General features: G+C 43.7%; 1 protein-coding gene and 1 non-coding gene across 3 annotated transcripts; one reads left to right on the plus strand and one right to left on the minus strand.

The window, feature by feature from the left end:
• Positions 1–3,479: 3,479 nt before the first annotated feature.
• Positions 3,480–14,408, minus strand: ost4 (oligosaccharyltransferase complex subunit 4 (non-catalytic)). 2 transcript variants are annotated; one of them, XM_067993191.1, is made up of 3 exons: positions 14,301–14,408; positions 3,861–4,007; positions 3,480–3,657 (listed from the first exon to the last, which is right to left on the minus strand). In XM_067993191.1, exon 2 carries the CDS (start codon positions 4,004–4,006, stop codon positions 3,893–3,895), a length of 114 nt encoding a protein of 37 aa, XP_067849292.1. In that variant the 5' UTR covers position 4,007; positions 14,301–14,408; the 3' UTR covers positions 3,480–3,657; positions 3,861–3,892. The 2 variants fall into 2 exon arrangements, with proteins under 2 accessions (XP_067849292.1, XP_067849283.1); XM_067993182.1 differs by lacking the exon at positions 14,301–14,408 and adding an exon at positions 14,123–14,219.
• Positions 14,409–14,814: 406 nt separating this feature from the next.
• On the plus strand, positions 14,815–14,885 carry trnag-gcc (transfer RNA glycine (anticodon GCC)). The gene has a single exon. It is a non-coding gene; the product is annotated as a tRNA-Gly (tRNA).
• Positions 14,886–15,131: the final 246 nt, after the last annotated feature.

The following is a 15,131-nucleotide window of genomic DNA, read 5'->3' on the forward strand; positions in this document are numbered from 1 at the left end:
TTGCCTCCAATTCCATGTGCTCTCATTTTTGTTAACAGTCTTTTATGTGGAACCTTTTTGAGAGCTATCAGCATGATCTGTAAAAACTCCAACGAAACTCCCATCTGCTGGGGGAGTGAGGCCTCTACATTGTGAGTAGCTGCTGGCGGGATTGCTTGGACAGGCATATGTCCCACCCTACCACTTCACCAACACCATCTCATTGCTGTGTGTAGGACTTGCTGTGTGCAAATTGGCTGCGTGTTTTGGTTCCTTTATTCCCCTGGTCACGGCCCCCATCTTCACTTCTGCAAGCTCAAGGGGCACAGGCTTGGGTGCATCCAGTGCACAACACGCTTAACCATCCATCACCATATCAGGATGGCAACATCAAGTGCTTTCAGGCCTCACCATCCTCTCCCAAGACCGCCTACGACTCCAGGGTCATCCTGGAGAGAACAATGGCCCTCCGCTTCTTTACTGCACCATTGATCATTTCCATAAACTCGCCCCTACCTACCCCTCACATCCAAAAAGTTGTGAGGAACTCACTGTCACCGTGGTGCACTATGCCCCCTCGTCCTCACCCTCATGGCCCATGGTCATCGATCATCATCATGCCTTGGGACTAGGCCTGCTACAATGCGTGGTGTGAAAGGGCATCTCGGGAGCAGCAGCAGGTGGACCTTTGAATGGCCTACGAGCCTAGTGAAGCTCCCATGAAGGCCTGCCTGCACACTAAACACCAAATCGGCAAATAACATAAATGTAGTGTCATGCATGTTGGTATGACCAACACAGAATACGCTATCATTTACAGGGAATAATACTGAAAGAGGTTGAGAGAGAAAAAGATCTCGGTGTTATTGTGTACAGATCACTGAAGGTTCATGACCAATGTAGAGAAGCTGTAGCTAAAGCTAACGGTATTGGATTGTATTAATAGAACCATTCAGTACAAATCAAATGACCTCCTTCTGTCATTATACAGATCGCTGGTTGGACTGCATCTGAAGTACTGCACCCACTTTTGGTCCCCTCACATGGTGGGTGATATAGTGGCCTTGGAAAAGGTTCAAAGAGCTACAAGAATAATTCCTAGCTTAAAGAACCTTAGTTACTCAGATAGGCATAAAGAGCTCGATCTATTTACTGTAGAGCAGCGTAGACTTAGACACAAGCTGATACGGAGACTGGGAAATGGGGGTGGGGAGAAAGGAACGGGGTAGGATAAGTCAGGCAGTGAAACCTGAGGACCTTACTGTGGGTAAACAGTGAAAGATTGTTTCCACTGGCAAGCCAGACCCCACTCTATGGAGAGCTGCATGGCACCAATTTGTGCCAGTCATTGTGAACCTGGCATCACGCACAGCACACTATCAGCATGAGCTGTAAAAACTCCCCTGTCTGCTGGAGAAGTGAGGCCTCCACATTGAGCAGTCTCCCACCTCACTTTGACTCTGAAAACGCTCCACACCAGGCCAACCCAGCAATTGACTTGCGGGCCCCTTCAAATATGTGGCCGCATGAACAGGTACTGCAAGATCATGCAGGGTGCTGTAACCGTTTCCGAGGCTGAATTTGTAAAGTCTACAGCATTGACTATTTTACATAATTTGAGTTGCAAGGTTGGTTTAGTGAGACGCATTTCAGTGAACAAGAACAGGTGAGGATGAGGTAATTGGAAGTGACTTCACTAGCGGAGCCAGCCGTAGCTTTTTAGCATGCACTGAGAGTGATGTCATAGGGTGGCCCGCCGCACACGCAGAAGAACATCATGCGTCAATTGAAAACCGGAAACGTCCACACTGTTGCTAATCACTCCTTTAAACTAAACACTTTGGGAAAGCTGCAGTGACTCATGGGGCATTGTGTGTTAAGTCATGCATTGTTTTCAGGTTTACTGGGTAGAAAATAGTGCGGGGGCAGGAGGTGAAGAGAATGTGATCCATCTCCCTGCCTGGACCACGTTCTCCCTCCCCTCCCTTAGACCTGGATCACATTCGGCCACTTCACTTTTAGTGAACGGCAGTGAGGTCAGTTGGTGACCTACAATGCACATGCGCGGCAATGCCAGCGGCAAATTATGACATAACTTGCCAGTTAACACCGTTTCGGAAATTCCAGACCATCATGCAAAACGTCTCCTTTTCATCATAAATACTCCTCCTACTTTTCCCATTAACAGCTCTGTAAATATGAATTGTGTTGCAAACATTTTTCTCCTGGTAAAGAAAAAACCTGTATTTATGTAACATCTTATCACATTTCCCAAAAATTGTCCCAAACCTCTTCCTTTGCAATAAATTGTTTTTTTTTTGAAGTGCATTCACTGTTATGTAGGTGGCAATGATAATATGTAATGTTGCAGGCTATATCTTGCAGATCACTACATTGGAATTATGGGCAGTTCAATGTGTTTGTGGATAATTAATAGCTTGGTAATGCAAATTATAGTTCAAATTATAGGGCCTAGATGATAGAACATAAACCATGTAAACTTTAATTCCTGTCTGTTGTAGTCAGTTGCAGCTAGTTGTAACAGTAACTCACTCCAGAAACATTGTTTCACCCATTCACATCCCTTCCATTGTTTCATCAAGTGGAGCTGGTGTGATATATTTGTTATGTTCACAATATTGGTGGAGATAGCAATCTGCTAATAACAAATGGAGGTGAGAAGCACATGAGATATGTAACAGCCATGGAGAAAAGAAATTTGAGAGATATAGAATAAGCTTCTATGAAGTACAATTATTATAGCTACCAGGGAAAATATGAGAGGACCAAACAATAGAAGAAAAAACAAACAGAAAAAGAAACAAAAAAGAGAAGCAATGTACTGGAAAGACAAAGGCAACCACTAAGTTACCAATATTTTTTAAATCTTGTATGCACAAATACAACAACAGCATCAATGTTTTATTTTTTTCCCTTATGAATATACTAGTGAACATACTAAGATCTGTTGTATGACTGAAATCAGGTTTGCTTATAAATGTCTAAATCTGTGCAGAAAGAAGGGCACAAAGGAATCAGAGGAATTTAACACCCTTGGGGAGGGAAGGAAAAGGAGACAAGTATTTAAAATTTCACGTCAAAAGATTAATTTGTTACGCAGTGTGTAAAGAGTAAGTCTTATGAACCAGAGTTAAGTTTGCATATAATTATGAGATTGCATAACCTATTCTAACAGTGCAAATGTAGCAGTAAATATCCCAGAGTATGACTGCTACAGCAATGGGATATGCTTACCAAGTTATCTTATCATAAACTGGTATTACAGAACCTTGGCTATCATAGAGCTGCAGGAGGCACAAAGCCCTCTTGGGTCTTTAGGTGACTTCTGTTGCACTGCAAATTATTACTGCATTTCAAATTATCCATGTTATTACGGTTTAATCGGAGGCAGCATAGCAAACATCCCTTTCCTTATTTACACAGTGTTTATAGCAATTTTGTGTTGCAGATAAATTTAAAGGAATCACAAAGAAGTGCAGTTTGCAGTTTTAACAAGTCAAATATTTATTGACAAGGAACATTTCTTCAGTACAAAAACACACAATGCGGTTGTTGTTTACTATGGTATTGGCAAAGTCCAATGTGCATAGTGTTTCATCTGCTAAACTAGCTTCCATCTTTCAAGTAATCCATTTGTTATTGGTCCTAATTTTCACTCTGTAAAACAAGAAGTATAAAATAATTCCCGTGTACTACAGGAGGTGGTAGGCCTCTTGCTGGAGATTTGTTGCATTTCTCACTAAAAATTCACAAACCAATATTTTAAAACATATGAAGCTATAAATCACATACTATTTTCATTACCAAAATTTTTTTTAAAAAGATCCTTTGGTTATTTTATACAACATGTGGTTCATTACCTGTCACAGTATTATGCTCCTGTGCTATTCCATTACTCTAGTTTCTTGGGGTTATTAACAGCAACATAGTGGTACAGGACAACAAGAAGGAAAAGGGATACCCCCAACATGTTGGCGAAGATCGCCAGCTGTACGTCTGTAATCATCCTGCAAGATAAATAAGACCACCGCCATGTTAGAAATAAGTGTAAAGAATACAATGCTTGTGCATCTTTAGAAAAATACCTGTTATTTTGGGATAATATATAAGGGTGCCAAAGTTGACGGATGCCGAGTAGGGTTGTTGACTTGACAATTTTTGAACATCACTGCAAATGCTTCATTGTTGCCTCCATCACTCACATGCTTGTTGAAGATGTGGAGACATGGAGCCTCCTCCCTCTATTAGCTGTCTGATTTTCCACCTGTCTTGACCGTATGTGAAGGTAGTGAGATCACTTGCTCCTTTTGGTGTTCAGCATGCAGGCAGGCTTGTGTTGTAGCAAGCACTGAGGGAAGTCAGGACACATTCTAAGGTATGCCCGGTGCTGCTCCTGTGCACCCTTCCATACTTCCCAGGGTTGTCGCCTGGCTTACTGATAAAGGACACATCACACCGATGAGATTACACATTGTGTTGATATTATGCTGCTGCTGATGGCTCATAGCACCTCATGTTTCCCAATCTTGGGTTGCAGATTGGTCTTTAATCTGTTCCACATAGCATGGCTGTAGTGGCACACTACAGGTTGGAAGGTGTCCTTACAGTGTCTTCACAATGACTGTGTGTTGGTCACTTCTATCACTGCTATCACATATCTGCAACAGGTAGGTTGGTGAGGATGAGGTCAGTTAATTCACTTCCTCATGTTAGTTCCCTCACCATCTGATATAGGCCCAGTCTGGCAGCCATATTCTTAAGGATTTGGTCAGCTCAGTTAGTAGTGATACCAAGCCATTCGTGATTGACTTAAAGTTAAAGTCCCACACCTGTGTGCTTGCTTCTCTCAGTGCTTCCTCCAAGTAGTGTTCAACAGGAAGCAGTACTGATTTGTCAGTCAGGTGTTAATCTGGAGGGGGAAGGTTTCCTTGGCCTTGTTTTATTAAAGCAATGAGATGTCGTGGGGTCCCAAGTCAACATCAAGGTCTCCCTATCCAACTGTGCCTCCACCTCTGGTGGGTCTATCCTGCCAGTGGAACAGGCCGTATCCAGGGATGGCGACAGAGAAGTTGGGTTATTGACTGAAAGATATGACTCAAGAGTACTGTGTTGCTTGAATAGTCTGTGGGCCAGCTCTCCTGACTTGGGCACCAGTTCCCAGATGTAAGCAAGGATTTTGCAGGATTGAGTGGGTTGGGATTACCTGAGTCTTGCCAGAATTAATAAGATATTGTGGGACTGAAGTCAAATGTAGGCCAGAGCAGGTAGGTGGTTCCGTTCCCTGAAGAATACGAGTGAACCAGTGTTTTTGTTTTGGCAATCATTTTTTCTGGTACTAGCCCATAAATTACCAGATTTATTGAACTGAATTTCACAATTTGCCATAGTGGGATTTAATCTCAAGACTTCTGGGTGCTGATCCAGTGCCATAACCACCACATATCTCTCAACTCCTACTAGCCACATTGCATCATCAGTGCAAACAATGCCATTTTGGTATTCACCATAGAATTCAAGCAAAAAATATATGGAATGATTCACAAAATGTAATTTGAACATATGGGGACAATATATTGACACACACAAACAATTCACAGCTTTTTCTTCTCCTTAAAAAGGCACAAACTCTTCCCCACCCCATTGTCTCCTAGCCCGAAGGCAATGACTCTTCAATGAACATAAGAAATAGGAGCAGGAGTAGGCCATACGGCCTCTCTAGCCTGCTCCGCCATTCAATAAGGTCATGGCTGATCTTCGAACTCAACTCCGCTTTCCCACCCAATCCCCATGCTCCTTGATTCCCCTAGAGTCCAAAATCTATCTATCTCAGCCTTGAATATAATCAACTCAGCATCCACAGTCCTCTGGGGTAGAGAATTCCAAAGATTCACAACCCCGAGTGAAGAAATTCCTCCTCATCCTCAGTCCGAAATGGCTGACCCCTTATCCTGAGACTATGCCCCATAGTTCTAGACTCTCCAGCCAGAGGAAACAACCTCTCAGCATCTACCCTGTCAAGCCTCCTCATAATCTTATATGTTTCAATGAGATCACCTCTCGTTCGTCTAAACTCCAGAGAGTATAAGCCCATTCTACTCAAACCCCCTCATCCCAGGAATCAGTCTGGGAAACCTTTGTTGCACTCCCTCCATGGCAAGGACATCCTTCCTCAGATAAGGAGACCAAAACTGCACACAATACTCCAGATGTGGTCTCACCAAGGCCCTGTATAACTACAGTAAGACATCCCTGTTCCTGTACCCAAATCCTCTTGCAATGAAGGCCAACATACCATTTGCCTTCCTAACTGCTTGCTGCACCTGAATGCTCACTTTCAGCGACTGGTGTACAAGGACACCGAGGTCTCGTTGCACATCCCCTTTTCCCAATCTATCACCATTCAGATAACAATCTGCCTTTCTGTTTTTACAACCAAAAAGTGGATAACCTCACATTTGTCCATGTTATACTGCATCTGCCATATTCTTGCCCACTCACCCAACTTGCCTAAATCACATTGGAGCCTCATTGCATCCTCCTCACAGCTCACATTCCACCCCAGCTTTGTGTCGTCTGCAAACTGGATGAGTTCCCTCATCCAAATCATTGATATATATTGTGAATAGCTGGGGCCCAAGTAATGATCCCTGCGGTACCCCACTAGTCACTGCCTGCCACCCAGAAAAAGACCTGTTTAGTCCTATTCTCTGTTTCCTGTCTGTCAACCAATTCTCAATCCATGCCAGTATATTCCCCCCAATCACATGTGCTTTAATTTTGCACACTAACCTCGTGTGGGACCTTATCAAAAGCCTTCTGAAAATCCAAGTACACCATATCCACTGGTTCTCCCCTATCTATTCTACTAGTTACATCCTCAAAAAACTCCAGTAGATTTGTTAAGCATGATTTCCCAAGCATAAACCCATGCTGACTTTGTCCAATCCCGTTAATGCCTTCCAAGTGTTCTGTTATCACATCTTTTATAATAGACTAGCATTTTGCCCACTACTGATGTTAGGCTAACTGGTCTGTAATTCCCTGTTTTTTCCTTTCCCTCCTTTTTTAAAAAAATAGTGGGGTTACATTTGCCACCCTCCAATCTGTAGGAACTGTTCCAGAGTATATAGAATTTTGGAAGATGATCGCTAATGCATCCACTATTTCCAGGGCCACTTCCTTTAGTACTCTGGGATGCAGATTATCAGGCCCTGGGGATTTGTCAGCCTTTAACCCTAGTACTATTTTTTTTTACTAATATTGGTTTCCTTTAGTTCCTCCCTCTCACTAGACCCTTGGTTCCCTAACATTTGTGTCCTCCTTTGTGAAGACAGAACCAAAGTATGTGTTTAATTGTTCTGCCATTTCTTTGTTCCCCATTATAATTTCCCCCATTTCTGACTGTAAGGGACCTACATTTGTCTTCACTAATCTTTTTCTCTTGACATATTTATAGACGCTTTTACAGTCAGTTTTTATGTTCCCTGCTAGTTTACTCTCATACTCTATTTTTCCCCTCTTAATCAATCTGTCTTCCTTTGCTGAATTCTAACCTGCTCCCAATTCTCAGGCTTGCCGCTTTTTCTGGCAATTTTATATGTCTCCTCTTTGGATCTAATACTATCCCTAATTTCTTTTGTAAGCCACAGTTGAGCCACCTTTCCTGTTTTATTTTTGAGCCAGATGGGAATGAATAATTGTTGTAATTCCTGCACATGTTCTTTAAATATTAACCACTGCCTATCCAGTCATCCCTTTTCGTAAAGTTCCCCAATCTATCATAGCCAACTCGCACCTCATACTTTCGTAAATTCAGGACCCTAGTTTCAGATTCAACTACTTCACTCTCCATCTTAATAAGGAATTCTATCATGTTATGGTCGCTCTTCCCTAAGGGACCCCGCACAACAAGATTGTTAATTAATCCTTTCTCATTGCACAATACCCAGTCTAGGATCGCCTGTTCTCTAGTTGGTTCCTCAACGTATTGGTCTAGAAAACCATCACGTACACACTCCAGGAATTCCTCCTCCACAGTATTATTGCTAATTTGATTTGACCAATCTATATGTAGATTAAAGCCACCCATGATTTATAGTTGTACCTTGCTTGCATGCGTCTCTAATTTCCTGTTTAATGCTCTCCCCCTACACCTCCACTACTGTTTGGGGGCCCCCACCAACGTTTTCTGCCCCTTGGTGTTTCTCAGCTCCACCCATTCAGATTCTACATCATGATTTTCCGAGCCAATATCCTTCCTCACTATTGCATTGATTTCCTCCATTACTAACAATGCTACACCACTTCCTTTCCCTTTTTGCCTGTCCTTCCGAAATATTGAATACCCCTGGATGTTCAGTTCCCATCCTTGGTCACCCTGCAGCCATGTCTCCATAATCGCAACTATATCATAACCGTTAATATCTATCTGCGCTGTTAATTCATCTAGTTTATTGCAAATGCTCCGCGCATTAAGACACAATGCCTTTAGACTTGTCTTTTTAAGATTGCTAGCCATCTTAGTTTTATTTTGCACTATGGCCCTATTTGTTTAATCGCCCGTTTTCTCTGCCTTCCACTATTGCTTCTTCCCTTTCTGTCTTTTGTTTCTATCCTTGTTTCCCCCTCCTCTGTCTCCCTGCTCAGGTTCCCATCCCCCTGCCATTCTAGTTTAAACCTTCCCCAACAGCACTAGCAAACACCCCCGCAAGGACATTGGTCCCGGTCCTGCTCGGGTGTAACCCGTCATGCTCGTACTGGTACCACCTTCCCCAGAACCGGTCCCAATGTCCCAGGAATCTAAATCCCTCCCTCCTACACCATCCCTGCAGCCATGCATTCATCTGGTCTCGTCTCCTGTTCCTATACTCACTAGCACGTGGCACTGGTAGTTATCCTGAGATCACTACCTTTGAGGTCCTGCTTTTTAAATTTATCTCCTGACTCCTTAAATTCACCTTGCAGAACCTCATCCCTTTTTTTACCAATGTCGTTGGTACTGATATGGACCACGACTACTCGCTGTTCACCCTCCCCCTCCAGCCACTCCTTGACATCTTTGACCCTTGTAAACAATTTTGCAACACCAAGTTATAGTCCAGCAATTTTATTTTAAATTCACAAGCTTTCGGAGGCTTCCTCCTTCGTCAGGTGAACGATGTGACCCTAGCACCAGGGAGGCAACATACCATCCTGGAGTCACGTTTGCGGCCGCAGAAATGCCTATCTGTTCCCCTTACAATTGAATCCCCTATCAATATAGCCCTGCCACTCTTATTCCTCCCCTCCTGTGCAGCAGAGCCACCCGTTGTGCCACGAACTTGGCTCTTGCTGCTTTCCCATGATAAGCCATCTCCCCCCAACAGTATCCAAGCGCGGTATTTCTGTTTGAGAGGGAGATGGCCCCAGGGGACTCCTGCTCTACCTGCCTAGTCCTTTTACTCTGCCTGCCGGTCACCCATTTCCTTTCTGCCTGCGTAATCTTTACCTGCGGTGTGACCACCTCACTGAACGTGCTATCCGCGATAATCTCAGCATTGTGGATGCTCCACAGTGAATCCATCCGCAGTTCCAGCTCCGAAACGTGGTTAGCCAGTAGCTGCAGCTGAACACACTTCCTGTGCACACGGTCGCCAGGAACACCTGTAGTGTCCCTGACATCCCACATAGTGCAGGAGGAGCATATCATGGGTGCGAGCTTTGCTGCCATGACTTGCCTTAGATTTACACTGCGTTCGCCTCTCGGACTCTTTTCCCGCTCTCTAGACTCTCCTTTTACACTAGTTACAGCCTGTCAACCTGAAAATGACCCGTTTATTCCTACTCTCTGTTTTCTGTCCGTTAACCAATCCTCAATCCATGCTACTATTCTACAGGATGTGACAACCTTCTAATACTTCACCCATATAAGCATTCCTCAAATGACCCTGGAGAATATTTTTCAGCTGTTTGTGAGAGACATTTAGTTAAGCTAATCCTGTACTCACCTGATGTCCACATACATGCATTTCCAGCAGGATTCACTCACTGGGCAGTGATCAGGAGAATGACTGTGGCTGATTTATTCACCCCTCTCTTCAACCCCAGGAACAGCGGGATTACTAGGCAGTGCATTTACCTGCTATGCCATTAATAAAGCCAGTACAACAATGCTTACAACTAAAGCCTAGATCCTCAGTTTTTTGAGTTCTTGTGAAATTTTAAAGCAAGGTTTTCCAGCAATTTTTACATATGGTACTTGTATGCAAGCCCAATACAGCATAACAGATGCTGGGAAATAGTGGAAATGTACTCACACATTGCATTTATTTTTAACACTACAGCAACTCAATCTTCAGACAGTCACAAGTTATCTCCCTGAGGAGCACATAGTTGTAATGCTCCACAGCCATATTAGAATGGAAATTGGCAGATCTACAGAAAATCACTGAATTAAGGGATTACAATTTCAGTGTCAACAAGGCAAACACTCATTTTTTTAAAAAATATATAAAATCAGTTATTTCTAATGTCAGCTACAGTCAAGGGAGGATGTGAATACAAACTGGGCACTTCTCCACTGTGGTGGGAAAGAAGGCAAGATAGGATAAAAAAGGGTTACTTCCTCTTCCAGTTTACATGCAATTTTTAAATTGGCTTGACAGCCATTCATCCACCCTTTGATCTGGGTAGGAAATGATGGATAGCACAGATTAGGAACATAGGAACAAGCATAGGCCGTTCAGCCCCTCGAACCTGTCCTGCCATTTAATTAGATCATGGTTGATCTGTACCCTCAACTCCATTTACCCATCTTTGTTTCACAGTCCATGATATCCTTAGCTAACAAAAATCTATCAATCTCAGTCATAGAGTCATAGAGTTATACAGCACGGATAGAGGCCCTTCGGCCCATCGTGTCCGCGCCGGCCATCAAGCCCTGTCTACTCTAATCCCATATTCCAGCATTTGGTCCGTAGCCTTGTATGCTATGGCATTTCAAGTGCTCATCCAAATGCTTCTTGAATGTTGTGAGGGTTCCTGCCTCCACAACCCTTTCAGGCAGTGAGTTCCAGACTCCAACCACCCTCTGGGTGAAAAAGTTCTTTCTCAAATCCCCTCTTAACCTCCCGCCTTTTACCTTGAATCTATGTCCCCTTGTTATAGAACCCTCAACGAAGGGAAAAAGCTCCTTAGTATCCATCCTATCTGTGCCCCTCATAATTTTGTACACCTCAATCATGTCCCCCCTCAGCCTCCTCTGCTCCAAGGAAAACAAACCCAATCTTCCCAGTCTCTCTTCATAGCTGAAGCGCTCCAGCCCTGGTAACATCCTGGTGAATCTCCTCTGCACCCTCTCCAAAGCGATCACATCCTTCCTGTAGTGTGGCGACCAGAACTGCACACAGTACTCCAGCTGTGGCCTAACCAGTGTTTTATACAGCTCCATCATAACCTCCTTGCTCTTATATTCTATGCCTCGGCTAATAAAGGCAAGTATCCCATATGCCTTCTTTACCACCTTATCTACCTGTTCCGCCGCCTTCAGGGATCTGTGAACTTGCACACCAAGATCCCTCTGACCCTCTGTCTTGCCTAGGGTCCTCCCATTCATTGTGTATTCCCTTGCCTTGTTAGTCCCTCCAAAGTGCATCACCTCGCACTTTTCCGGGTTAAATTCCATTTGCCACTGTTCCGCCCATCTGACCAACCCATCTATATCGTCCTGCAGACTGAGGCTATCCTCCTCGCTATTTACCACCCTACCAATTTTTGTATCATCAGCGAACTTACTGATCATACCTTTTACATTCATATCCAAGTCGTTAATGTAGACCACAAACAGCAAGGGACCCAGCACCGATCCCTGTGGTACCCCACTGGCCACAGGCTTCCAGTCACAAAAACAACCTTCGACCATCACCCTCTGCCTTCTGCCACTAAGCCAGTTTTGTATCCAAAGTGCCAAGGCACCCTGGATTCCATGGGCTCGTACCTTCTTGACCAGTCTCCTGTGGGGGACTTTATCGAAGGCCTTACTGAAATCCATGTATACCACATCCACTGCGTTACCCTCATCCACACGCCTAGTCACCCCCTCAAAAAATTCAATCAAATTAGTCAGACATGATCTTCCCTTGACAAAGCCATGTTGACCATCCCTGATTAATCCTTGCTTCTCCAAGTGGAGACTAATTTTGTCCTTCAGAATTTTTTCCAATAATTTTCCTACCACTGATGTTAGGCTCACTGGCCTGTAGTTCCCCGGTTTTTCCCTACTCCCCTTCTTGAATAATGGTATTACATTAGCGGTTCTCCAGTCCTCTGGCACATCCCCTGTGGCCAGAGAGGTTCTGAATATATGTGTCAGAGCCCCCGCAATCTCCTCCTTTGCCTCACACAGTAGCCTGGGATACATTTCGTCCGGGCCTGGGGATTTATCCATTTTTAGGCCTGCTAAAACCGCCAATACCTCCTCCCGCTCGATGTTAATATGTTCGAGTATATCACAGTCCCCCTGCCGTATTTCTATGTCTACGTTGTCCTTCTCCATAGTGAAAACAGATGCAAAAAATTCATTTAGAACCCCTCCTACATCTGCCGGCTCCACACACAGATTGCCATTTTTGTCCCTAATGGGCCCTATTTTTTCCCTAGTCATCCTCTTACCCTTAATATACTTATAAAACATCTTAGGATTTTCCTTTATTTTGCTCGCCAGTGTTATTTCATGGCCCCTCCTTGATCTCCTAATTTCTTTTTTAAGTATCCCCCTGCACTTTTTGTACTCCTCTAGGGCTTCCTCCGTCTTTAGCCTTTTGTATCTGCCAAAAGCCCTCCTTTTTTTCCTAATCCATTCTCGTATATCCCCTGACATCCAAGGTTCCCTGGAGTTCTTGGAACCACCCTTGACCTTTACGGGAACATGTTGCCATTGTATGGTCTCAATCTCCCTTCTGAAAGACTCCCATTGCTCCGATGCGGATTTTCCTACAAGCAGCTGATCCCAGTCCATTTTGGCCAGATCCTGCCTTATCCTATTAAAATCAGCCTTCTCCCAATTTAGAACCTTTATTTCCGGCCCCTCTCTGTCCTTTTCCATGACCACCTTAAATCTCACCGAATTATGGTCACTCTCACCAAAGTGCTCACCACTTGGCCGGCCACATTCCCTAGAATTAGGTCCAGTACCGCCCCCTCTCTTGTAGGACTTTCTACATGCTGGCTCAAAAAGCTCTCCTGGATGCACGTTAAGAATTTTGTACCCTCTAAGCCTTTTACACTCTGAGTATCCCAGTTAATATTGGGGAAGTTGAAATCCCCCACTATTATTACCCAGTATTCAGAGCCTTTTTGGGGAGTGTTCCAGATTTCCACTACCTTTGTGTGAAAAAGAGCTTCCTGATTTCACTCCTGAATGGTTTAGCTCTAATTTTAAAATTATGCCCTCTTGTTCTGGATTTCCCCCACAAGAGGAAATACTTTATATCTACCCTAGCAAATCCTTTAATCATTTTAAACACCTCGATTAGATCACCGCTCTATTTTCTGAACTCTAGGGAATACAAACCAAGTTTATGCAACCTGTCCTCATAATTTAACACTTTTGCTATCATTCTGGTGAATCTGTGCTGTACCCCCTCCAAGGCCAATATATCTTTCCTGAGGTATGGTGCCCAAAACTGAACACAGTACTCCAGATGGGGTCCGACCAAGGCTCTGTCGAATTGAAGCATAACTCTCTCACCCCTCTTTGTATTCCAGCCCCTTTGGAGATAAAGGCCAACATTCCATTAGCCTTTTTGATTATACTTTTTGACCTGTCCACCAGTTTTTAGTGATGTGAAATGCAGGCAAAAAAAAGTGAAGAACAACCTGCGACATTATCATCAAGACACTGTGTTGGATTATTGCAAATTTAACACCTCAAATCAAACGAGAATCTCACTCCACCACTTTTCATTAGTTATCACTAAGGCCACAGATTTACACTTTCCAATGACAGATGGACAGAATAGAGGCCTAATCCTCCCAAAACACCCATAAATAGCCAAAGATGTCATGTAATAATAATATTCGTATTATCCAGTCACTATAAATCAGTAGCTCCTTTAATGCTCCCTCCCTTCTTTCTATTACTTACCCGAAAGCACAGGCAAGCTCTCTGCTCCCAGTCCTCTAGAAATGGCCTAGTTCCGCGGGTACGTGGAGGGGATTTTTTTTTTTTTAAAAAAAAAGTCTTATTTAATCGGCAAGCATCTCGGTCAAAAAAAAAACTGCTACCCTCCCCATAATTATCCAGGCCCAGATAACCCGCTCACCTCACTGAAGGACTCTTGTCAATTGTACTCCACTCCGATGCCTGACCAAGCCACGTCTCGGTAACAGCTGCACTGTGGGATTTACGTCTTTGCGTGATCACGTTCAGGCACGTGCTTGAAGGGCCCGCAGGGGCTCTGATCACGTGTCGGGAGGGTGGGACAGGTCCGTGGCGTCAGGGAGAGAAACCGGCTCGACCGGCAGGGAGCGCCCGTTGCAGTTGAGTGAGAGCTGTGGGCCTCTGTGAGGAGGCGGGCCCAGCCGTGAGAATAATTCGTAAGAACTGAATCAGTGTCGGTTTTGTGAAAAGGGAGCAGACTTGAAATTACCGATCACTGCTGCGCTACTTATAACGAGATAGACCTAAATCAGGCCCGGACTTCATGTCAATCTTAGCGGTCTGAAACGGGTCAGGTTTGATATAATTGATTTAAACAATAAATTATAGTAATGAATCAATGTGACGATGTGTTAATATGATGCATGTAAGTACCAGTGGGTACGTTTCAGTCAGTTGCATTGGTGGTTCAGTGGTAGAATTCTCGCCTGCCACGCGGGAGGCCCGGGTTCGATTCCCGGCCAATGCAAAGTTAATTTTTGATTACACAGGAATTAAATGTCATTTAGAGATTACATTTTAATGATTTTAAACTCATAGAAGCATGAAACAATTAAAAGAACAATATGTTCCAATTTTAAGAAGATATTTTGCACAAGGAAAATATAACAGATTTTTACATAAACATTTTTTAAAAAATGAGTATGCTAAATTTAAACACATCGAAGAATAAAACAAAAAAGCGCACTTACTAAAAAAAAATTTCATTTTTTTG

Source organism: Heptranchias perlo, chromosome 1 (assembly GCF_035084215.1).
Source record: "Heptranchias perlo isolate sHepPer1 chromosome 1, sHepPer1.hap1, whole genome shotgun sequence".
NCBI classification, from domain to species: domain Eukaryota; kingdom Metazoa; phylum Chordata; class Chondrichthyes; order Hexanchiformes; family Hexanchidae; genus Heptranchias; species Heptranchias perlo.